At 55.8% G+C, this 22,678-nt stretch overlaps 11 protein-coding genes across 11 annotated transcripts; 5 read left to right on the forward strand and 6 right to left on the reverse strand.

Moving 5' to 3' along the window:
- Nucleotides 1-753: 753 nt before the first annotated feature.
- On the reverse strand, nucleotides 754-2,629 carry BO86DRAFT_375772 (uncharacterized protein; the record flags this gene model as incomplete). The annotated part of the gene is made up of 4 exons (XM_025670496.1): nucleotides 754-1,548; nucleotides 1,618-2,312; nucleotides 2,370-2,483; nucleotides 2,539-2,629. 4 exons carry the CDS (start codon nucleotides 2,627-2,629, stop codon nucleotides 754-756), a joined length of 1,695 nt encoding a protein of 564 aa, XP_025532153.1.
- Nucleotides 2,630-2,925: 296 nt separating this feature from the next.
- On the forward strand, nucleotides 2,926-3,801 carry BO86DRAFT_415717 (ankyrin repeat domain-containing protein; the record flags this gene model as incomplete). The annotated part of the gene is made up of 1 exon (XM_025674927.1): nucleotides 2,926-3,801. The coding sequence occupies one exon, from the start codon at nucleotides 2,926-2,928 to the stop codon at nucleotides 3,799-3,801; it is 876 nt and encodes a 291-aa protein (XP_025532154.1).
- Nucleotides 3,802-4,561: 760 nt separating this feature from the next.
- Nucleotides 4,562-5,128, forward strand: BO86DRAFT_279024 (uncharacterized protein; the record flags this gene model as incomplete). Its single annotated transcript, XM_025667308.1, has 1 exon — nucleotides 4,562-5,128. A coding segment is annotated over one exon (567 nt), but the record flags the coding sequence as incomplete, so codon positions are not given.
- A 320-nt stretch (nucleotides 5,129-5,448) lies between these two features.
- BO86DRAFT_434967 (flavin-containing monooxygenase) lies at nucleotides 5,449-7,107 on the reverse strand (the record flags this gene model as incomplete). Its single annotated transcript, XM_025675929.1, has 1 exon — nucleotides 5,449-7,107. One exon carries the CDS (start codon nucleotides 7,105-7,107, stop codon nucleotides 5,449-5,451), a length of 1,659 nt encoding a protein of 552 aa, XP_025532156.1.
- Nucleotides 7,108-7,609: 502 nt separating this feature from the next.
- Nucleotides 7,610-10,329, reverse strand: BO86DRAFT_434982 (fungal specific transcription factor domain-containing protein; the record flags this gene model as incomplete). Its single annotated transcript, XM_025675930.1, has 8 exons — nucleotides 7,610-8,160; nucleotides 8,226-8,409; nucleotides 8,504-8,679; nucleotides 8,738-9,011; nucleotides 9,090-9,646; nucleotides 9,706-9,785; nucleotides 9,831-10,031; nucleotides 10,268-10,329. 8 exons carry the CDS (start codon nucleotides 10,327-10,329, stop codon nucleotides 7,676-7,678), a joined length of 2,019 nt encoding a protein of 672 aa, XP_025532157.1. The 3' UTR covers nucleotides 7,610-7,675.
- Nucleotides 10,330-10,943: 614 nt separating this feature from the next.
- BO86DRAFT_434991 (uncharacterized protein) lies at nucleotides 10,944-12,652 on the forward strand (the record flags this gene model as incomplete). The annotated part of the gene is made up of 6 exons (XM_025675931.1): nucleotides 10,944-11,066; nucleotides 11,119-11,380; nucleotides 11,434-11,625; nucleotides 11,685-11,843; nucleotides 11,930-12,162; nucleotides 12,230-12,652. 6 exons carry the CDS (start codon nucleotides 10,944-10,946, stop codon nucleotides 12,650-12,652), a joined length of 1,392 nt encoding a protein of 463 aa, XP_025532158.1.
- Nucleotides 12,653-12,971: 319 nt separating this feature from the next.
- BO86DRAFT_406611 (YoaK family protein) lies at nucleotides 12,972-13,993 on the reverse strand (the record flags this gene model as incomplete). Its single annotated transcript, XM_025674205.1, has 1 exon — nucleotides 12,972-13,993. The coding sequence occupies exon 1, from the start codon at nucleotides 13,833-13,835 to the stop codon at nucleotides 12,972-12,974; it is 864 nt and encodes a 287-aa protein (XP_025532159.1). The 5' UTR covers nucleotides 13,836-13,993.
- A 587-nt stretch (nucleotides 13,994-14,580) lies between these two features.
- Nucleotides 14,581-15,782, reverse strand: BO86DRAFT_434995 (oxidase ustYa family protein; the record flags this gene model as incomplete). The annotated part of the gene is made up of 4 exons (XM_025675932.1): nucleotides 14,581-15,059; nucleotides 15,146-15,264; nucleotides 15,335-15,454; nucleotides 15,515-15,782. 4 exons carry the CDS (start codon nucleotides 15,780-15,782, stop codon nucleotides 14,736-14,738), a joined length of 831 nt encoding a protein of 276 aa, XP_025532160.1. The 3' UTR covers nucleotides 14,581-14,735.
- A 686-nt stretch (nucleotides 15,783-16,468) lies between these two features.
- On the reverse strand, nucleotides 16,469-17,897 carry BO86DRAFT_434998 (MFS general substrate transporter; the record flags this gene model as incomplete). Its single annotated transcript, XM_025675933.1, has 2 exons — nucleotides 17,677-17,897; nucleotides 16,469-17,609 (listed from the first exon to the last, which is right to left on the reverse strand). The coding sequence occupies exons 1-2, from the start codon at nucleotides 17,844-17,846 to the stop codon at nucleotides 16,469-16,471; spliced, it is 1,311 nt and encodes a 436-aa protein (XP_025532161.1). The 5' UTR covers nucleotides 17,847-17,897.
- Nucleotides 17,898-19,152: 1,255 nt separating this feature from the next.
- BO86DRAFT_435000 (S-adenosyl-L-methionine-dependent methyltransferase) lies at nucleotides 19,153-20,538 on the forward strand (the record flags this gene model as incomplete). Its single annotated transcript, XM_025675934.1, has 3 exons — nucleotides 19,153-19,341; nucleotides 19,401-19,527; nucleotides 19,592-20,538. 3 exons carry the CDS (start codon nucleotides 19,153-19,155, stop codon nucleotides 20,503-20,505), a joined length of 1,230 nt encoding a protein of 409 aa, XP_025532162.1. The 3' UTR covers nucleotides 20,506-20,538.
- Nucleotides 20,539-21,131: 593 nt separating this feature from the next.
- Nucleotides 21,132-22,041, forward strand: BO86DRAFT_395707 (oxidase ustYa family protein; the record flags this gene model as incomplete). Its single annotated transcript, XM_025673346.1, has 4 exons — nucleotides 21,132-21,330; nucleotides 21,398-21,508; nucleotides 21,585-21,670; nucleotides 21,760-22,041. 4 exons carry the CDS (start codon nucleotides 21,132-21,134, stop codon nucleotides 22,039-22,041), a joined length of 678 nt encoding a protein of 225 aa, XP_025532163.1.
- Between the last annotated feature and the right edge of the window lie 637 nt (nucleotides 22,042-22,678).

Raw genomic sequence — 22,678 nt, forward strand, 5'->3', positions numbered from 1 at the left:
GAGGGGGCCATCTCGGAGGAAGAAGGTCGTCCCTTTGGTCCGATGCAGGAATCGTCCCATCCCCAAGTGCCGAGGCGCGCTAATGCAGTCGGGGAGGAAATGAGATTCGTCGATCGTCCAGTTCCTTGTGCACCACACGGGAAATCATGGCTCTGTTGCACGGTTGCATGGAAGTGGGGTTGGAGGTTGGACAGGACAGGTCTATGCTTCTTCCGACTCCTACGGTACATGTACATGGCCATTCTGCTACAAAAGCATAGCGGTACTGTACAGCAAAACTGGCTTCAATCTGTTGGAGGCCCCAGCTTTTGATGCTATTCAGTGACTGAGTCTTCGTACTGCAACCTCTCATGAAATGATTCTCATAGCTCGATAACTAAAAAGAAGTATGGGGCCAGGTGCAAGATCAGCTCCAAGTCAGAGCCAACCGAACCCTAACTGCGCTTGTTGAGAGTGTGCCAGGACAAATAAAAGCCGACAGAGGCTAGATGGTCTCTTCATATAACATGAGCGTAGGAGGAGCTCAATGAATCCCTTATGCTAACATTGATGATTCACAGAAGGCCATTCATAGCCTGGTTTCATTATCGGCTCAAAGTGGGATGGATACATGGGCGGTGGTTGATCCGTATTGAACAATCTTTCAAGATACATCTGGTCTTGGTGCTCAAACACGGCAATAGACTCGAAACGTATTACGAGTCGAACGTAGTCACAGCACACATTGGCACACTGGCTACATGCTCATGGCATTCACCACGGACTCTGGCAGGCATAGGTCGGCCCGCCCTCCACACCGAAGACGGCGACGCGGCTCACGGTGAAGTCCGTTTGCCACTCGTGCACACTCGCAGTTCTGTCATCCTTCCTCGTTAACTCCTCATACCCACCTGAGAGCGCGCCTGCAGCGTGGACCGTGCCTCGCAGGAAGGTAGCCTGTCCTGTGCTCGCGTCAATTTCGACGGCCACCCGCGATCCACCGGGGTCCCCGAGGCAGTTCCGGTGCTCGGTATGCCCGGTCGCACTGCCATCTTCGTCTTCGGGCGAGAGAGGCCTGCTGCTGCGTCCTCCAGCCCAGCGAAACAGGCTGAACTGTGGCTGAAGCTGGAAGAGAAGGTATGGATGGGCGACGGTCGATCTGCCTCTCTCCGGCGGCGCCTTGTCGTCGGTGGTGGGAGCATCGCGGAAGAATGCACCCACCACCACCTTGTCCGAGTCTTGCGCGTGATTCCCCAGAAGCAAAATGAGATACGCGCGACCGGTCGGACTGTTGTGTGTGGCTTGCTGGAGGATATGCCGCAGGTCGAGGTTGTCGGTCGGGTCCCGGAATCGCGCATCATAGCAGTTGTGAAAGGCAATCAGCTTCACTCTGCGTGCCAGTTCTGACCGCTGGTGGGTCTGGAATGGCGGGATGAACAGTGATACCGCATGTAGGATCGCGTCCATGGTGTCGAGGGAGGATGCGGGCTCGAGATTCGGTCGCTCCGTGGACGGGCCGGGTTGGAAAAGCGTGGCCCACAGCTGATGGAACGATTGTTCGAGATTGGGCTGGTTTCGGCGTCAGGGTCGGATGTACAAGTCTAAAAGAGACACAGAAATGATTGGGACTCAACTTACCAGGATGTCCAAAGCGCGGAGAACCATCTCGGGAGCCAGATACTCGTCCTGGTCGCGACTGAACGATCGGACCAGGATCCCTACCAGCTCCTCCGTGTCCGCGCTGGGCTCCTCTAGGAGGCCGTAATGGCAGTTTTGGTCATAAGTCGTTCCAGAGACTCTGAGCCTCATGATCAAGGACAGCAAAGCCGCGAAGTCCCCGGCCCTGATCGCATATTGGCCCGTTCGGCCCCCGAGGAGGTTTTGCGTTAGCGGCTGCACCTGCTCCAGCGACGGATACAGTTTGGGATGGAACGGGAAGGTAGCAAGAATCGCATTGATCATGTCGTCGGTTACGAAGGTGTCGAAGCCGTCGCATTGCGGACCAGCGCTTGACGCGCGATCGACCCGGCTGATGCTCCGGAAAATGCGATTCATCCGGCGCCCGCAGTTACACGGCTCGTCCAGCCGGCCCCAGCAGCGGCCGAAGTCATCGTGTACAGTCCCGAAAAGCCGGGTGCCCTGCCGCGACAGCAGGAGCAGACCACGGTCGAAGGCGGGCAGCTCCACCTTGCGGTCGTCTGCCGCAGAGAAGGGGAAGGGATGGAAGGCGTAGAAGCAGAAGCAGGACCAGAGGACTTCGATAGCCGTGTCGGGGATGATTATGTCGGGATGGGTTCTGGCGAGGTGGGCTTGGAAACTTTTTTCTGACCAGTCTGCGACAGTAGTGCATCAGCCTCTGCTGCGCTCTCGCGCGGCCAAGTAGCACTTACACGGCTGCTCATGGGTCGAGTCTTGGATGCTAGACGCGTCGAAGATGCGTTCCAGTGGGATTGAAGTGACTATTTCTTGAACGAGGCTGATGTGTAGCTCGGATGAAAGCGAATCTAAACGTAAATGATTAGCAACGATGGATGGATGGATTGATATTGATTGGCTGACCCCGTGTGGTAGTGCGAAGGAAGTGTGCGATTTTCTTCTTCTTGTCTCGGAAGAGGATGTAGAACGCTGCCTTGTCCAACAGGGCGGTCATGACTGGTGGGTGTTCCACACAACGTGATTTGTACATTTGTAGAAGGATGCTGGTGACAGGTTGTGGTAGGTTTCCTACTAGGGACCGTGCACAGCCCTGTCACTGTCCTTGGCTCGCATGGCCTGTCGGAGTGCTTATTTATTGTGCCAAGAGATGCCGTGCCGTGATAACTGTGTAAGCACTACCGTTAGTTGATCTAAAGCAAGGCCTAAACTCGCAACAAGTGCTGGCTCGGTCAACTCTGACAACGGAGACGTATCTTGCCCCTTAACGACTCTCCGCAAGTTCCAAGTCCAATGCACGCAAGACTACCTTCTTCCCTGGAGGAAGAAGAGCCAGACGAGGAGAGCATCTGGACCCCCCTCCAGCTAGCCGCCGCACAAGGCAATCTCCCCCAAGTGAAGAATCTCTTGAGTCAATCCTCCAGCAACCCCAACGAGCCCGCCCGCGGCTACTACGGCCAAACCGCACTCCAAGCGGCTTCAGTCAACGGACATCTTGATGTAGTCCAGACGCTCCTAGCCGCCGGGTCGGAAGTGGATGCTCCCGGCGGCAACAACGGCGGCCGCACCGCGCTGGCCCTAGCCGCAGGCGCCGGCCACTTCCCCGTCGTCCGCCATCTGGTCGTTGCCGCAGGCGCGGACATTAGCCGCCCTCCGCACAAATACATGGGGCGCACCGCCGTGCAGGCCGCAGCGGAAGGCGGCCATCTCGACATCGTACGATGGCTGTTGCATGAAAGTAAACAGCAGCCCGGCGCGGTGATCAACGCGCCCCCGGCTAGCAACCGGGGCCGGACCGCACTGCAGGCCGCGTCGCTGGGCGGCTATGACGAGATGGTGGAGTTCCTGCTCCATGCCGGTGCGGATGTGAATGCATCCGCCTCGAGATATCATGGCTTCACGGCGCTCCAGGGCGCGGCCTTCGTCGGTCACCGAACCACCGTCCGTCGACTGTTGGCGGCTGGCGCGGATGTGGACGCCCCCGGCGCCCGCTACAACGGCTACACGGCGCTGGCGGCAGCGGCAGAAGGCGGCCACGCGGGCATTGTGCGACTCTTGCTGGACGCCGGCGCGGATGTGGCCATAGTATCTGGGAATAAGAATTGGACAGCGTTGCGGTTTGCGGTCTCGCGGGGGCAGAAAGAGATTGTGCAGCTTTTAAGTAGATAACCATGTAGAATGCAGGTTGCTCACTGGAGATAGACTTTGGACAATTTCCATGCAGCACAGTGGATGCAGTCAAGTAGTGGGATAGATGCGCGCTCAGTTGGAGGTCTGGATTGGCAGTAAGTATATCAGAAGGCAGCCCTTATTCCAATGGAGACCTCGATTCCTGATTGTCATTAGTATGATTGGTGCTGCTGAAGGTGGCTAACTCTAATGCGGCGAGTGAGGCGAGAATCCTGGGCACGACAACAGCAGTGGCATCCGCAACTCGCAGAATGGCAGGTCGAGTATATACACAGGTTGATATTTGAGATATCGGCGGCAGACTGCAGGTGGTGATGCGAAAGACATGAGAGGGCAAAGCACGGAGATTAGTCTGGTCTCTACTCCCTATGTTCCGCGGTTGAAACGGTTGGATACTACTTTAGGGTCAACCACCTGCTGCTGACTTCAGTAGGGCATCTCACGATGAAAGAGACTTCGATTGACTGTACAATGTTTTCGTGGCGTGACGAAACCCCCGCGATTCTCGGGAAAAGCGGAGAAGCCGGACGTCACCGCGCAGGTGTACATACCAGGGGCACATCGGCCAAATCAGCCGAGCCAGTCATTCATCCACCCACTTATACTCGAGCCTATAATAAGCATAAACAACCATACCTTCTCCCCCCTCCACCAAACCCAACATATCCTTCAATCACTCCATCATAACCAAGCTATCAAGAAAAAAAGACTGAAAATGCCCCAAATAATCCCCTACCCCATCCCCCCAACCCCCCGAATCCCCAACTCTCCCAAGCCCCTCCTCCTCTACAAGAAATGCTTCCTCGACGCAGCCACCGGCACCGTCAACGCCCAACTCGCCTACGACACCTTCCGCCAGAACCACTGGACCCCGCGCTGGATCACCACCTACGGCCACGCCCAACGCTCCCACTACCACCCCCACACCCACGAAGTCATGGTCGTGCTGTCCGGCCCCGGCCGCATCCGCTGGGGCACCGCCGACCTTGCCGACGACCCGGCCAAACACACCTACGGCGTACCGGGCACGGACTTTGAGGACGGAAGCACGTTTGTGGACGTCGAGGCGGGGGATCTCTTTGTCATTCCGGCGGGCGTGGCGCATAAATCTTATGATGTGGCTGCCGCAAGTGAGGACCCGGTGGCGTTGACGGGGGGTGGGGCGCAGAGGATCGAGGCGGGGGATGAGAGGGCATTTGTGGGGGAGTTGCAGGCCACGGGGAAAATCGGGGGGTTCACGATGATGGGAGCGTATCCCGGGGAGGCGACCTGGTCGTGGGCGGAGGGAGGGGAGCATGTGGGACGGTTTGAGGAGGTATGGGGGGTGGAGAATGCGGTGCTGGATCCGGTGTTGGGGGGGGAGGGAGGGATTCATGCTTATTGGGGGAAGGAGAAGGGGAAGGGGAAGGGGGTGAAAGCAGTGCTTTGAGGGATAGGCCACTGCATGCACAGCCGGGACTGTATTGCGTATGTATCCATGCATGCATGTTACTTCTCGGCTTTCTTGAATCTATCCAGCAAACTATCATCTCTGCGAATGCAAACTGTATTGTTCAGAAACCCATCATCTAAAAAAGAAACGGAACAAATCAATCATCACCACATGACAATCATAATTATGTCTATTCACCGCAATCCAAACCCCTCCCATCCCCCCTCAATACACTCCCTCAAATACTGCTGATACTTGGGCAACCCTCCCATATACCCCAGCGCCTCCCGCTTCTTCCCCGGCACATTACCCCCCATATACCACGTTGTCTCATTACTCCCCATGAGGGTACGTGCACACGCCACCTCCGTGACCCTACCCCACCGCTCCTCCATCTCCGGCTTCACATCCACCGTCACATACCCACGCTCCCGCATATACACCATCGTCGCCAGAATCCACTCCGCCTGAATCTCCGAGATCAGGGGCCCGTTCGCAAACGCCGTGGGACTCTGCGGCCCGTACTGGAAAAAGAGATTGGGGAAGCCAGCCGTCACCATTCCGAGATGCGTGCGCGTGCGGATGCGCCACTCCGCCGCCAGGTCTTGGGCAGTATCAATTCCAGAAATCCTGAGCCGGGTGAAGCCGCCGGTGACGGCGTCGAAGCCCGTGGCTAGAACCAAAGCGTCGAGGGCGATGGTCGTGCCGTCGGCGAGTTGGATCCCTGTAGGAATTACCCTTGCAATTGGGTTCTGTTTCAAAGGGACGAGGGTGACGTTGTCCTGGTTGAAGACCTCGTAGAAGCGCTGCTCGAGGGAGGGGCGTTTTGTGCCAAAGGCGAAAGGAGGGTGCGTGGGGGCAAGGTGCTCCACCAGCTCTTGGGCGCACGTCAGTCGCGCGCGGGTCTTGTCGCGCCAGAAGTCGTAGAAGAAGGTGTTGGCGTCCAGGCTGGTCATCATGTCCTGGTAGTTGCCATGGGCGGGCGCGAAGCCCCCCTTGGCCCAGAGGCGCTCGTACAGCTCCAGCCGCTGCGCAGGGTTGTCGTCCGCGGCGTTGCGGGGGGTCGGGGGATCGTCCGACCCCGTGAGGGAGAGGCGCATGTTCGCGAACAGCTTAGGGTAGGAGGTCTTATCCGTCGTCCCTTTCTTCCCCATGCTCAGCTGGGGACTGGACTGTAGCTGCTGCTGCTGCTGCTGCCGCATCGGCAACGCACAGTTCGGCGAGCGCTGCAAGACAACCAACTCCCCAACTTTAGGCCCTAACTCCTGAATCACCTGCACGCCTGTCGCCCCCGTCCCCATCACCGCGACTCTCTTCCCCTGCAGATCCACCTCCTGGTCCGGCCAATCCGCCGTATGACACATGAACCCCCGAAAATCCTCCAACCCGTCCAACACGGGGATATACTTCTTAGCCGCGAACCCCATCGACAAGATCAAGAACTGGCACTCCACGCAGTGGCCCTGATTTGTCTGCACCCGCCAAACCTGGGTGGCATCATCCCACCGCGCATCGGTCACCCGCGTCCCGAACTCGATGTCCCGGCTGAGATCCCACTTCTGATCCACAAAGGCGAAGTATCGCAGGATCTCCGCCTGGCCCGGGTACCGCTCGGACCACTCCCACTCGTTGTAGAGCTCGGGGTCCGAGAATTCGTAGAAGGGGGTCTTGGTGTCGACGCGTGCGCCGGGGTACCGGTTATGGTACCATACCCCGCCGAGGCCGGCGCCCTCTTCGAAGACCCGCGTATGGAAGTGGAGTTTGCGGAGCTGGTGGAGGAGGTTGCAGCCGCCGAAGCCGGCGCCGACGACGATGGCGTCGTAGTATTCGGCGGTGGGAGAGTAGGAACCCATTTCCTGCTCTTGTAGTTTTGTTAGTGGGGAAAAGAGATGATGAGGAGAGTTAGGGTCGTTGAGTTAGTGAGTGATTAAGGTTCGTTGGGGTTAAATGGTTCTGTGTTTGTTTTATGATATCGATGCTTGACCATTTATATACTATACCCCTGTATAGAGCTCTATAGGAGCTGTAGAGCCCCTCGTTGATCTGAGCGAGCATTGCTCTTTGGTGAAGGTGGTATACTCTTTCCCCCCTCCCCGGGCGATTCATTGCGGGTGGACCTCCGGGCCAAGCCTCACACCCCTAAGATAGAGAGGCCCCGGGGGAATGGGCCTACGGCCGATTTGGCCGAAAAAGACACTCCATTGGATGCAGCTGCGGCCCACAGGTGGGGATCTCGGATCGGAGATGGGGACCGGAATGAGGGAATAAGTCAAAGAAGTGGCTTGATGACACTGTAGGTATGTATGCACTGTACATACTGTACTGCGGGCGGAATATAGACGAGAAGTAACATTGGGAAGAAGAGCTGTCTGTGGTTGCATCATGCTTGAGAACAAAAGGAAATCTATTAGGTCGGCGCTTTCAATTGCCAGCTATCTCAGTCAAACCGGAAAACGGCCACGCCAGACTATTCACATCCAACGAATTCGCCAACTCCAGCAACTGATCGGGGCTCAGCTCGTAATGCTGCGCGAACTCATCCACCACGTCTAGTTCCAATCCCGGCGGCGCCGCATACCCCTCTGGATCATCAACTGGCGGGACAGCGTCTACCACCGAATCCCCCTCCTGCTCTGCCGGCGGCGGATACATGCCATTTCCAGGCACGGCCATAGCCAAATGACCACCCTTCATCAGGTGGCCCAGTTCGGTGTCGAGCTGCTTCAGCTCCGCCCCGACAAGCTTGGCCGCTAGATTCCCCCGCCGGTGCATCGCGTCCAAGATGGCGTAGGCGCGCTGCGACCAGGGGGTGTGGTCTGGCAGGAGCGACGGGTCGATGGCCGCGGCCATGATGAGGGGCATCGTGGAGATGGAGGTGGCATCCATGTCGAAGGGGAGGAAGGTATCTTTCGTGGCCGAGAGTCAGCGAGTGGAAAATGGTCACTAGCCAGATGCAAGGAAGAAGATATACCTAGGAGTCCCTGCTCCAGGAGATTGGAGAGAATTCTGAGGATCTGCTGGGCGGATTCCAGGCAGATATGCAGGAGGGAGTGGACGGTCCCGGTCTTCAGCCAGTCCAGGAGAGATGGGTCGGAGTGGCCGAGCTTGGATTGGAGGAAGATGTAAAGCAGAGGTCTCGTGGTGAGGATTATGCACTGTTCGCATGAGCTTTGCGGTATGAAGAGGCAAGAAATGCCATATACGATAAGCTGACTGGGAGGAACGATGCACGGACTATGATTACCCTACCTGATGCTCTAGCAGATGCAGATGCGCAGAGATCCGTGAGATGCCGCTTATTTCGCCGTTCGCGTACAAATCAAACGACCGGTTCATTTGTTCGGTGACTTTGGCGATGTCGCGGAGAACGGACTGGGTGGCGCTTAGGTAGCGGCTATCTAACTTCCCTTCGCTGCCATAGACAGCTAGCAGCCCCCAGAGTTAGCACAGAGGACTATGATAGAGAGAAAGTACCACACCCACTCAAATCCACTTTGGCTAGAATCTGGCAGATCATCGTCTGCATCTCTAGTACATTCGCACCCTGGATCTGCCCTGAGATCGACGGGAACGACGCACTGATGCTCTCTTCTGAGATACCCATTGGCACACCCAGCAGGGAGGACATTCGACGCTCGAGGGCATAGACCGTCCACCATACCAGACTGCAGCGCTCGACGTATGCTCCGTCGAGATAAGACCCGCGCATGCCAGTGTACATGCCGTGCTCAAGGGCCCAGCGAAGGGCGGTTCCAATCTAGACTGTCAGTATCTAAGGAAGCTTACCACTAGGTGGAATGAGGAGGGGAGAAAGGAGAGAAGTATTGCTGCTCACCATGCGGTAGGCGGGCCCACGCCGGTGCACACACTGAAGATAAAGCGACGCGCAACATAGAACTTGCGCCATCTCGATCGGATCCCCGTCGAAGACGTTCAAGTCCGGCATGCACTGCATCGCCTGGACGAAGTGCTCTGCACCTGGGGGGGTCTGCGACCTGGTGCTCTGAACCACAAAGCTTTTCCCAAAAGCCAGAAGCAGCAAGTAATGCGAGAACCACAACGGTGACGCCTGAGCTTGCTCTGCGGGACTTCGCTGGAACACATCCAGCTGCTGCATGAAGCGTTCTTCGTCGAAGAGATAGAATAGCTGCCCGCAGTGAAACTTCACAGAGTTGATCAGATATTTGGCGAAATCCGGCGAGGGCAGGTGGGAGACATCGAATATATCTTTCGCATTGTGAGACCTAACACCATCCCAATTGAGGCGATATACATGGTTGTCGAACAGCAGGGTTTCCGGATCTGGCGACAATGGGGAGCCGGTGAGTCGCTCGTGCGTCATTCCTAAGACTCGCCGGCTGAAGGCCCAGGTGGAAGATGTGCCCATGAAAACTAAACAGGGTTAATCAAGGTCGTCATTGGTGAAGTCTACAATATTCACAAAGACCCACCTGGTCGACCCGTAGGACCAGGGACCCAGTCCATTATGTGAAAAGCGAGGGGGTTCGTGAGAGGGGTTGTAGCCTCCATCCTCGCGTACAATTCTGCCGCTGGACCAGGAACAACATTTTGTGACGGTAAGCGTTGCCTTCGCCTACTATGTGATGGTGGTGATGATTGCAAATCTGGTAATGCTGTATCCTCAGCTACGGGATGTCGGTCTATGATAGCAGTATCTGCATGATGGCTAGAGTCCTCGGGCGTCGGTGTAGGAGGGGAAAGGAGGTTAGCCTTATGTTGGAAGGCAGCTAGTCGGTCATGGAGATCACTGAGATATCTGTATCCATGGAGAATTGGTCAGGTCACTGGCTGAGCCAGATAAAGGCCCTTTCACTTGCCTTCGAGTGACTAGAATCTTTTCTGAGGGGCTATCGAAATCACACGCCAAAGCGCGTTTCTGGCATTGATCGCAGGGATGCGAGCCCGTGCATCTGATCTTCTGATCCCGACATCTCCGGCAGCTAACTTTTAGTCAGTCGACGTTGGAATCTGTCTATGAAAGATAAGACACACGCTTTGCTCACCCGCCTTGTTGTCTTTAGCGAGCGTCTGGCAGGAGTGCCCCGAGGCGGCATGTTGGTGGTCCAGTCAGGGAGACAGTGGAGTATGCGTTGCAAATGGGGACCTGCACGGGCTCCAGTGGGGAGTGAATAGAGTACGAGCCACAAGTGTCGGGACAAGTGGCCGTAGCCTGCATTTATACTTGCTCTCTTTCAATCTTATCGCTTATCCGGACACGCCTGCCTAGTCTGACGGGTGAGGGGTCGATACCAAGTTGAACTAGGGCTACGCTAATAGTAGACCTAACCTGACTGCATTAATCTTTGGGTTCTATACGTCAACTCCCATTCCTTTTATACTTTGTACGTAATACCCCGTACTTTCCCCGCATCTTCTGTATTCTTGGCTCAGGGCTTTACATTCCCCGGCATCAACTACAAATGGGATGCCGTGCATTTGATTCCGCTAAAGGCATGAGCGCCCGCTTCGTACCCTCGAATCGTGACTGCAAGATAAAAGGCATGCTCTACTTGCCACATATCGGGGACAGATAAGCCCTTCCGGACCGCTAGAATGAGCACTGCCTTCGGCTATATAAACCGTTCCTTAGTGCGCGTAACATCCTCTCCCACCATGTCAGGATTATCTTGTTCTAAAGACTCCAGTATCTCATGACCAAAGTATCAAGATGTCAGACATCCAATCTGTAACACCTACAACAACGGACAAGTCGAAAGCCCAGCCTCCTGCTCCTATCGCGGAAGATGCAGTTTTTGGAGAGATCATCGAGGATGGCCCAAACTACAGAAATGTAAGAGTTTGGCGTTCATTCAATATCACAGATACCTCACTGACCAAGCAAGGTGGGATGGCTCGGAACTGTTGCTCTTATGATCAAGACCCAGTTCGGTCTCGGGGTTCTGGGCATCCCCCAGGTCTACGACACTCTGGGCCTCATCCCTGGGGTCATATGTGTCGGTGCGATAGCGATTATTACAACGTGGTCGGACTATGTTATCGGCACGTTCAAACTTCGCCATCCCGAGGTCTACGCCATTGACGATGTAGGGGAGTTGATCTTTGGTCGCCTCGGGCGTGAGGTTCTCGGTGTCGGAGTGTGTATCTGTACGATCCCATTTCTCTGCTTATTGCATTGTCTCAAGCTAATACAATGAAAGACTGGATCTTCTGCACGGGCTCCGGGCTACTAAGCACATCTATTGGTCTCAATGCGGTCTCAGCTCACGGCAGCTGCACGGCGGTGTTTGTTGCAGTGTCTGCTGTTGTTGCGTACTGTTTGGCAAGTATACGGACGCTAGGAAAGATCAAATGGACCGCATGGGCAGGGGTAGGGAGTATTCTTACTGCCGGTCAGGCAATTTCCCGTCCTGACTCGGCGACTATCTGCTAACTCTAAGACCCTCTATAGTCCTGATGGTCACAATTGCAGTTGCAGTCCAAGACAGACCCTCGACGGCTCCTCAGACCGGCGAGTGGAAGTCAGACTACAAGCTTGTCGGCCGTCCAACTTTTGTCCAAGCCATAACTGCCGTTTCTTCCATTGTGTATGCATTTGCCGGAACTCCTGGTATGTGTAGCTGATATTATATGCACATTCCTTTCACCTGGACAATGTCAGGCGAACAATCCAAATGCTCACGGCGAACTACTCAGGATTCTTCCCCATTGCCGCAGAGATGCGCAACCCCTCCCTCTACACCAGAGCTCTCCTGATCTGCCAAACCGTTGTGACGGCGACTTACATCTCGATCGGAACGGTGATCTACTATTTCTGCGGCTCATATGTCGCATCGCCCGCCCTGGGATCTGCCGGGACCCTAATTAAGAAAGTCTCTTACGGCATCGCTCTGCCCGGCTTGATCGCCAGTACCATCATTGTCTGCCACGTAAGCACCCAATGCATACATCATGCACCTCTGTGCCACATCTAATGCCTTCAACCCGCATCTCCAGTTCGCCAGCAAATACCTCTTCGTCCGCATCCTCCGAGGCTCCGCCCATCTAACCGCAAACACATTCACCCACTGGGCCACCTGGCTCAGCTGTACGCTAGCCGTCACGGTCTCCTCATACCTCATCGCCAGTGGGATACCCCTCTTCAGTGACCTGGTGTCTTTGATAGGTGCTCTTCTCGGGACGTTCATGTCCTTCCAGCCTATGGGGTGCATGTGGCTATATGACAATTGGAGACGGGGCCGCGAGCAGCCAACCCTCCGATGGGCGCTGTTGTCCATGTGGAGCATGCTGGTGATTGTGTTAGGGACGTTTCTGATGGTTGCGGGCACGTACGGATCGATTGAGAATATCATCGCGACCTCTAGGCAGAAAGAGTCGGGAGGTTCGGCTTGGTCGTGTGCTGATAACTCGAGCTCTTGAGATTTTCTGTCATGTCAATTCAAGTTGCGGTACTCTGAGGCAAGGAACCATACCATACTCTTTCCATAAGGTCTTTGCAAATACGGGCTGTTTGTCAAATATGATTCCAGTTTAGACAAAGTAATATTTGCAATGAGAGGAACAGTATGTGCAGAAATGACCCCAGCCCTACACATGCCCTCGTGAGATCTATCACAGAATCTAGCCATCCACCGCCACCAGACCACCAACTCACACCACACAATCCTCCCTCGATTCATCTCTATACACCTCGATGGCAAACCCCAGCTCCTCTCCAACCCACCCATCAACCCCTCAATCATCCCCCCTCCTCGACCCCCGGGGTAAAAAGAAAAGCCAGTGTAACAAAAGCCTTACACCCCGCACAAACCAGCAGCGTAACCCACGAGCCCGCGACCTTCTCCACCGCCGCCCCGACAAAGCACCCGGCCGTCAACAAGCCCAAAAACAGGACCCTGCGATTCCTCTTCCGATTTCCCCATTTCAGCAGATCTGGATCAATGACCACATCCACATACGCCGCCGTCGCCATCGCCGTCGTGATGTCGGTGATCTTCAGCGCCCGGCCCATGGCCACCTGCGCCCCGGACGAGAACGCCAGCAGGAACAACGTCGCCAGCGTCGTTGCCTCTTCCTCTCCCTGCCCTACCTCGTGAGCCTGTGATTGGGATGGTGGGTAAGGGTGTGGACGACACATCCCCGCCGCGGCCAAGACCATCCCCGTCTGCAGCAGGCTAGAAGCCAGCAGCCACCAGCGCCGCCGCACGGCGCCCAGCCAGTTCCCCAGCTGGCCTAGCACCAGTCCCCCTGCCACGAACGCGCCCAGGCTCATCCCCAGATGCCGGAAGGAGTAATCCCCTGCACTGGCGAGACCGGCGCCCCCGATCGCCAGGAAGAGGAGGTTGCCTGTTTGGTTGGAGGCGAAGCAGCCGTAGTCCCGCCAGGCGGCGGCGTCTTGGATGCCGATGGCGAAGGAGAGGAGGAGCAGCTGCGCTTCGAGGGTGAGGTCCTCGCGGATGGAGTGGGTGAGGTAGGTGGTCAGCTGGCGGCTGCGCGAGGGTTCCTTCGCGGGGAGAGGGTGCGTGCTGGGGAGGGATAGGGTTATCGGTTCTTGGTCGAATGGAGGCGGGGGTATACATTGTTGAGTGTCGGAAGTGGACATGATAAAGTGGTGGATTGAGAGTGTTGGAAGGTAGTTCAATGGGTCAGGTTAGGACAGAGCAATATGAGTGTTTTGGGGTGCTATGAAAGGGGAGCTCGGGGATCCACTGTCCTGTCCAATGCTCTCTCCCATTAAACGTCTCTAGAATTCTAACCTGGCTTCTAGAAGGAGAGCTTGCAATCACTCAGAACTAGATTCACGCTATGTGGGTTGTATACTGGACCACTTGGTTCCGTGCCGTTGGCATCGGCGATTGGAGTTCGCCGTCTGGAATGGAGCCCGGGTCGGCGTTTGCCCCGGTCGTGGAAGACTTCTTCAGCGAAGCAAAATCGGATCTTGGAGAAAACCCAAGAGCTGGTAACTATAGAACCTGTCGGTCATCAAGTACACTCGGTCGTACTCAAAATAAAGTAGTCACCTTATCATCAGATTCGCATGTGAGAAGACCTCCCGTCCAGTTGTTGCCTCAGGCCTGAGATGGCCACTGATAAAGCTCTACTGCCTCTCAGTGCAACATTTACCAAGACACTGGATGCATATTTCAAAATCTTGGCTAGATTCCAAGCCAGGAACCGCTCGGGACTCTTCATCTGCTGCTTCGGGTGATGCGCCCAGAAGCTGACTGATGGCAAACTGCGTGATTACCTAGGGCCTAGGGCTTTCTCCGTTCGATGCTATATCATAACCTCATCTATCTGTATTGTTCCCTACATAGGTTCTGATGATGCTCTAGCCTCTTCCAGTCCAGAATTCAAGATCGATGTTCAGCAGAATCATGAAGAGCATAACACCAAGGCACGGTAGCGGCCACCTACCCACCCGCCCTCTTTCCAAGTATTGCGAGGGCAAGGACCCGGATCTCCAGCGAGTCCCTGACCCGGTCCTGCGCCATCTCCATCCTCAATCCCCCCGCGGCCGATCCAACAGATCCACCCGCGACAGATCAAACGCCCGCTGGCCGGCCCAGCGATCCAGCGCCTCCCAGTCGGCACAGCGGTGCGCGTTGACGTCGAAATTGGTCGGGTAGAACTCGGCCGGGGCGGCCGTATGTTGCGCCGTGTCGTTGATCCACCGGAAGGTGACGAGGGCGAGGTCGGGCTGGCACATCAGGCTCTCCCGGATGTACTCGACGCAGTGGTCGGCGTGCTTCCACTCGCGCGCCATGGCGGCTTCGTCGCGGTCCGCGTAGTAGTGTTCCTTGAACATCATGTGCTTTATTTTTTTCTGGACAGGAGAGGTTAGAGAGACGGACAGAGAGAGAGAGAAACAGCCAGAGACATGTTTGTTTATCGCCGGGGGGGAAGACTTACCAGGCAGTGTAACGAGTGATAGACACTCAGAGACACGATCCCCTCGGTGTGGTCTTTGGTGTACACCGACTTCAGGTTTTTCTCCTGGAGATATCCGATTGGCACGCGGATGTTGTCGTCTGAAGGCAATTATTAGCCTTTAGACCTATAGAGAGACACAGACAGACAGCAGGACGGATTCGGACTCACTTTGCAGAAGGTCATGCCAGGCACTCTCCAACTCCGGTCGTGGCGTCCCTGCCAGCGGATTGTCGACGATGTTCGTGGGGAATCGTCGAGATCGCCATTGCAGACCCTCTCGATCGGGTACTTCGCAGGACATGTTAGTTGAGGAAGGAAGAGCAGAGCAGAGGAGGAGGCAGGACCTACAGGGAAGCGCTGGACGAGTGTCTTTGATCCTATCGTGGTGAGAGGCATCAGACTGGAGGGCATGGCGAACAATGGCCAATGTGATGAGTGTGTAACTCAGGAAGATGCATAGATGAACGAGCCATGGGGCCAATCTCCACGTGAAGTTCCTCTTCGGTGCTTGCGTGAGAAGATCTTTCTTGAAGGACGGATGAGCAAGAGGAGGAGGAGTCCGGGGTCTTTCTTCCTCCGCAAGCAATGGCTCAGCAACAGACTCCTGATGCGCCATATTATGAAAGGTTTTCCTTGTCAGGGGACCGTACTTTCTCTCCTCGGCGCCGACGTGTGGTTGATGTTATGGTTGTGAAGTTAATGAGTTCAAGAGCGGCTTGTTATTACACGTCCAATCCATTGTACAGTACTAGGTAGCGAGCGACGATCCTACTACGAAGTAGATTTGCCCCGCAGGAGGCTATTGCAGCCATCACACTACCCACTGCACCGACAAGGATGTAATTTGCATCATGGTGACCAACAATCAAAGCGGTTATCGGGATGTATGTACATACTGCGGAGTGGGCCATGATGAGGGGGAGCCCGCAAGCTTTATTTGCCTGCATTAGGGTACCAAAAGTACCGTGGCAACAACGCGGCAGATGCGGCAAGGATTCAGTACGAGGAAGAAGGGAGAAGTAATTACAATAGGGCCAGGCTCTTACCATCCTGGAGCCACCCAAAAATACGCTAGCGCTTATGGAAGCAAAGCATTGATTCTGTACTTTCTGTAAGGAAGGTTTAATCTTGGGGCTGGAGGAGGTAAGAATCCCACCTTCTCAGACTTTATCTTACACACTCTGAGCTCTTGCGTCAGCTATGGAGTCGTAAGCTTAAGGGGCAAGAGATCGCGTGATCAGGTGCTTATCCCCATGGAGTTTCTACTGTAGGACACAGAACAAGATGAAGCGAATCTCCTTTTCAAATCACCCGCTTGAACCCGAAGCCAATCTTCCAGATCCGCGTTGTCGCCATGGCCACCACGGACCCCGACAGCAGGGCACCACACCAGACGATGAGCCCGACCCAATGGCGACCGTCACCGTGTCCGCCGTTGAGGATTGCGCCGGCGATGGGGGTGCTCACCAGCACGCCGCAGCCCACCACGGCCAATGTCATGCCCAACTGGGTCCCGATCTTGCTGCGGTCGGCAGAGAGGCTCACTACGCCGGCGGCAGGAAGACCCATAAAGGCCCCCGAAGCGAACCCGTACAAGACGCAATAAACAATCAGTCCGGGGGTGCTGTGGATGGCGATCAGCGCAAACGTCATCACCGCACCTACCAACGCGACCACCGTCTGGACATTGATCGACCCGATCCGGTCGGCATAGTACCCGGGGATCAGCCGGCCGGGCAGCGAGCTCGCGTTGATGATCACCAGGATGTAGGTGGTGATCGTTTGCGATACGCTAGTCTCCTGGATCGCGAACAGCTGGATGTAATACAGGATCACATAGAAGCCCATGAATCCCAGGATTAGGCCGGTGTTGAGGAGGAGGTAGGGTATATCCCGGAATGCGGTCCGATCCACCAGGCTCCATTGCGTGGTCGGCGGGGCTCTCGATCGCATCAGGACCACCGGTATGAGCATTGTGACGAGGACGATGAGGGCAAGGACGCGAGTGGTCCAGCCGAATCCGATGCGGGGTTGGAGCTGGGTGAAGATGATCGGGTATATGACGCTGCCTAACGCCGTGCCCGCGGACGATGCCCCCATCGCTAGCGCCGTGCTGGCGTGGAAGTATTGGGAGACGATCGTCGGGGCCGGCACGTACAGGCACCCGAAGCCCAGCCCCATGGTCAGCGCCTGCGCCAGGAACACCTGCCAGTAGGCCGTGCAAAGGCTCGTCATGCACATGCCCAGCACGGTGAGCACGGCCCCGAGCACCAGCAAGGACCGGACGTAGCCTGCGTCGACAATCGGCCCTACAATCGCCGAGACAATGAACATGAGGAAGGCCTGCGTTGATCCAATCCATGAGATGTCCGAGGAGGATTTTAAGGCGAGTAGAACCAGTTCGTAGAATGTCTGGAAGACCCTGAAGGCGTTCATGAGTCCCCTTGAGAGATTTGATTGGTTAGACGGTAACCCTAAGTTGACCGTGGGTGAGCTTCAAGGTTGCTTACCATGTGTTGAGATTCAGGCAGAAAGCTCCGAGCACTTGCAGCCATGCAAACCAGTCTTCGGTGGGGACGGAGGAGGATGAGGATGATGATGATTGCTCCTCGACATCGTTGATATCTTGTCGAGGGGCATCTTTTTCTCTGTGCTGGTCTTCAGTGGAGATTTGCGCCATGGGCTTACGAAGGCTAATGTGTAGCGAGCTCGGTGGTGGGAGATTTCTCGCTGTAAGGGCTTGAGGGAGAGGAGGGAATAGTGGGAAAGGGGGCTTGGATCACCCATGATCTTGTACTAAATTGAGGTTACAATCGTGCAATGAAGCGTGTATTCATTCACATTATCTGAACCATGGGACCGACCTTGAGTAGGCAACCAGGCGCTGACAGGGGTCGGGGATGATCATATTCTGGTACAGGCAATGTCCGAACAACAAAGAACAAAGAACGCGAGATAAGGGCGGGCCGCGCAAGCCATTACAAGTGGTTCTGACTCGGCCTAAAATCTGACATTTCACATTTGAGCCAGCCTGGAGTGATATGCAGGGGTCTGCACCTATCGGAGGAATGCCTCGGGGGTGAATCAGGACACTACCCGTGACCCCTATAACCGACGTAGTATTAGGGAAGGTTCCCCGATTGCCAGCTGGTGCCCGATCACTGCGACTAAATACAAACGGTCAAAAGTGAAGTGAAGTGCCGTCGGCGGCAGTGCCAGCCCGGGGCAGCTGTCACCGATTCTGTAATTGAATGTACTGTACTGTACTGTACTTTGTACCAAGATTGATTGACATCAAACACTCCATACATATCCTTAGAGGACCATCTTCCAGCCAAGCAGGCCCAATTTGGTAGTGTTTAAGGTGTATTATAGGCAGGCTAGAGAGGTATCAGCAGGTGCATCCGTAATTGAATTGCATGTAATTTTGAGGCTTACACAGCACATGCTCCAAGCACATGCTCAAATTAAAGCTTGACTTTCTATCGAGTAAGGCAGACAGACACCTTTCTTTATACAGTCTAGATACGTGGAAATCGCAATTTCGACCAGAGAATCAAGGAGTGACCAGCACCAATGGGCAGTGAGTCGAGATGTTTCAACGTCTGAGACACATATAGTGTCTATCTGCTGGAAAGGAGGAACAATTCCGGCCCCAAAAGAGCTTTCTGAACCTAGCAACAAAGAACATGAATGCTACCTTGGAATACAGCCGACATGCGTGGAAGGGATCCAATTATAATGTCTGGCTGATAAGAATAAGCTCATGTAGTGAATGATTAACATTCCCACGCATGGACTTCAAGATTCCTTCCCACTTGACTGGTTCCAGATGGCTCACTCTATATCATCCCCCTTTGTGACCCCGGATCGCGAGAGGATCTTACAATTTGACACCAGGAAGTTCACACCACCACCACCACCACCACCACCACTACTCCCCCTTGTCACTTGCTATCTCGACTGTGACCAACTTGAAAACAACCATGTCTTCCACAAATGGCCACACCGCGAACGAGGAATCCCTAAGTCTCATCACCCAACTGCAAGCCCTGGCATCGAGGCTCAGCAACCCCCACGATGTCGACGCCCGCAAACAATGCCTGCAGCTCAGCAAAGGCCTCACCGTGCAACTGGAACAGCCCGAGAACATCGCGGTGGACATGGCCTTTGCGGTACGTCTTCCTCTCCAGCTCGGTTGGATCATCGACTCCACTAAACACCAAATCCACAGCCCATGGTCGCCACCAGCGCTCGTATCGCCGTGGACCTGAATCTCTTCGCGCACATCGTGCAGGCGCACGCGCCCATCACCGCCGCAAGCCTGGCCGCTTTGTCCGGTGCGGAAGAACTGTTAATCGGTAGGGCACACCAAACTCCCCGTCATCATCGCAACAAAGCCTTACCCTCCCCTCAACCTCGCAGTGCGCATTCTGCGCCTCCTCGCCGCCGTCCACTTCGTCCACGAGGTCGCGCCGCAGACCTGGACGGCCACCCGCATCACGCACGCGATGGCCACGGAGGAGATCGCAGCCGGCCACCGCATGGTGTCGCGGCTGATCGTGCCGGCCATGCAGAGCGCGCCGGCCTACTTCCACGAGCGCGGGTACCGCTGCCCCTTCGACCCGACGGACGGGCTGATGCAGTACGCCTTCGGGAGCACGCAAAGCACCTTCGACCGCATCGCCGCCGACCCGGCCCTGCTCCGCGACTTCAACACCTTCATGAGAAACACCATGGGCGCGCGGAAGTACTGGGTGGACTGGTATCCCGTGCAGGAGCGGATCCTGGATGGCTTTGCCGCCGACACGGCGGCGGCGGCGGCGTTGCTGGTGGACGTCGGCGCGGGCAAGGGGCATGACCTGCTGGCCTTCCGGGCCAGGTTCCCCGACGCGGGCGGCCGGCTGGTGCTGGAGGACCTGCCCGCGGTCATTGACGGGCTGAAGGAGGTGGAGGGGGAGGGGGAGCCGGCCATCGAGACGGTGCCCTATGACTTCTTCACAGAGCAGCCGGTCGTCGGCGCCCGCGTCTACTTCTACCACCACCATACCCTCCATGATTGGTCAGACCCCTACTGCCTCTGGATCCTGCAGCAGGTGGCCGCCGCCATGACTCTGGGGTTCTCGAAGCTGCTCGTGCATGAGATCATCGTCTCGGACCAGAGGGCCGCCCAGTTCCAGGCGCAGTTCGATATGACGATGATGGCCTTTAACTCGGGGATCGAGCGCACCCGCCCGCAGTGGCAGACCCTGCTGGAGGCGGCCGGTCTGACGGTGGTCGGGGTGTGGGATTCGGTCAATGAGGGCGGCGATGGGATTGTGGAGGCCATGAAGCTATAGTACTGTACTTAATCCTGAGGTCTAACTGGCTGCAACATGACCTTCATATGATCCTAGATTGATGTATCTCTTAGACGGTTGCTACCAAGTGTGAATGAATCCAATTGAAGTCTATACCACAGGCAGTACCACTACCACTCCCTACTCAACAGGTCACAACACCCACCCATCAGGGCAGAACTTGAACCGATCGACCATCCGGCCAGGGACCTCATCCTTATGCTTGAAGCAGGCGGTGCGCTGGTGGGCCCATCGACCGATGTGGGGGTGGAGCCACCACGGCGCTGAAGGGCTTTCCCTGCCGACCTAGAGGATGGAAGAAGGCTCACAGAGTCTTAGTGTTAGTTGTATATGTAAATGTGTCTCTGTGATAGCAGTCACCTAGAAAAGTCCCCCTAGCACGATGTCCTGCACTGTACCTCTGCAAACTACGGAATGGTGCTTTCCCGCCTAAGTCTAAGCAAGGTAGGGCTAAGTATAACTGGACGAGTGTGTGGCTTCTCCCCCTTCCAAGGGCAGGGCTGATACATAATAACATAATAACCTTGAAGACCCCATCCACTTTGTTCTCGTCCCTTGCCTGCCCGCAACTCTTCACACTTATCCTCCCAAAACACCTGGCAGCCATGTTCAATCTCCGGCCCCGCTATGAGCCCTTAAACCCGAACTTTGACCCCAGTCGGTTGCGCACTCGTCTGGTACCGCAGCGCTGCTATCTGGTAGTATGGCTGATCACCATCGTTATCGCGGCCGGCATCGGCGGCCTTATTGGGAGCCATCTTGATCATCATAGACCATGCCAGCCTTCCCCTGGATATTCGAATCGTGGGTTGCCCTCCACTCCAGCACTTACCAAAGACTGAGTCCCTCCCTCCGATCTCGAACCATACAGCCTCCATCCCACTGCGAACCCACAAAGAAGTCTTCACCTACAACCGCACCTTTGGAGCTGATCCCCGCGAGGATGCCAACACCCAAGCGGCTTGGGATTCGATCGTTCCGCGTGAGAGATGGCCCCTCTCCCTGGGTTTAAACCCCTGTGTGCCAAAAGCATCCTAACCACGAATGAAGGAAACCAGTCGGCCAAGGGACCGTCCGATACCCTACGCCCGATACCGACCAGATCTATTACACGGTATCGGTGGTCCACCAGTTACATTGCCTAGTATGAGACCTCTCTGCCTTCATCGTTGTTCGTTTTGTTTGCCAAACCCACTGAAGCGCTAATGTCTCCGCCGTACCCTCAACCCGCAGTGGTCGATCCACCAGAGCTACTATGGGGTGATGAGTGTGAACCACAGCGCCCAGCACGCCGTTCACAAGGAGGAGGAGGAGCACATCCCACGGCACATGCGGCACTGTTTCGACTACCTGCGGCAGAGCCTGATGTGCGCGGCCGACGCGACGCTGGAGCCGGTGGATGCCGCGCTCGGCGGCGTCACCGGGTGGGGAGCGGAGCGCGTGTGTCGCGACTACGCGGCGCTGGCGGCGTGGGCGGAGGAGCGGCGGGTGAGTGATGCGCGGGGGTTTGAGTGAGGGGTGAGGGGTCGACGTACGTCCCTACAGTAAGTGTGGGAAGTTGGTGCAGGACGCTCAATGGCCATGATTATGATTTTCTTCCGTGCTATTGCTAGTACATACGACCACAGGGTGTGGAAAATAGGGCTTCCCGTCCGCTCAGCCGTACTCAAGCCACACGCCGGGAGGTTAGTAGTTGGGTGGGTGACCACCAGCGAATCCCTTCTGTTGTATGTTTTTGCTTTGTGTTGTGTTACCTTCTTTTTCTTATGTCTTGTTTTGGTGGAATGAGGTGGTTGATGATCTCTGACCAGGGGGAACTTGGTCAGGTGGTGGAAGACAGTGTTGGTAGTTTAAATCCCGCCGGCGGCCCAGAGACTATATGAGGGAGATCGTCTTTTTCGAAGTGTCAGTCCTTCTTGTTCGATTAACGCCTGATTCTTTCAATCGAGTTCAGCCCATTGTTCCAGCCTGCCGAAGTAAGACGCCGGGTCTGCACCCCGCCAATCTCGTTGCACAAACAATAGATACCGGCAATCTTTTTCAGCTTGAAGCAACGTTGCAGCCAGATGCCTTACCGTACAACGTTTGTGAACAGCAAGACTCGGTTAGTGAGATGATTTATCTGGATTGTATGACTGGGGCTTAATCCAAC

This window comes from Aspergillus japonicus (genome assembly GCF_003184785.1).
Source record: "Aspergillus japonicus CBS 114.51 unplaced genomic scaffold BO86scaffold_4, whole genome shotgun sequence".
Classification (NCBI taxonomy): domain Eukaryota; kingdom Fungi; phylum Ascomycota; class Eurotiomycetes; order Eurotiales; family Aspergillaceae; genus Aspergillus; species Aspergillus japonicus.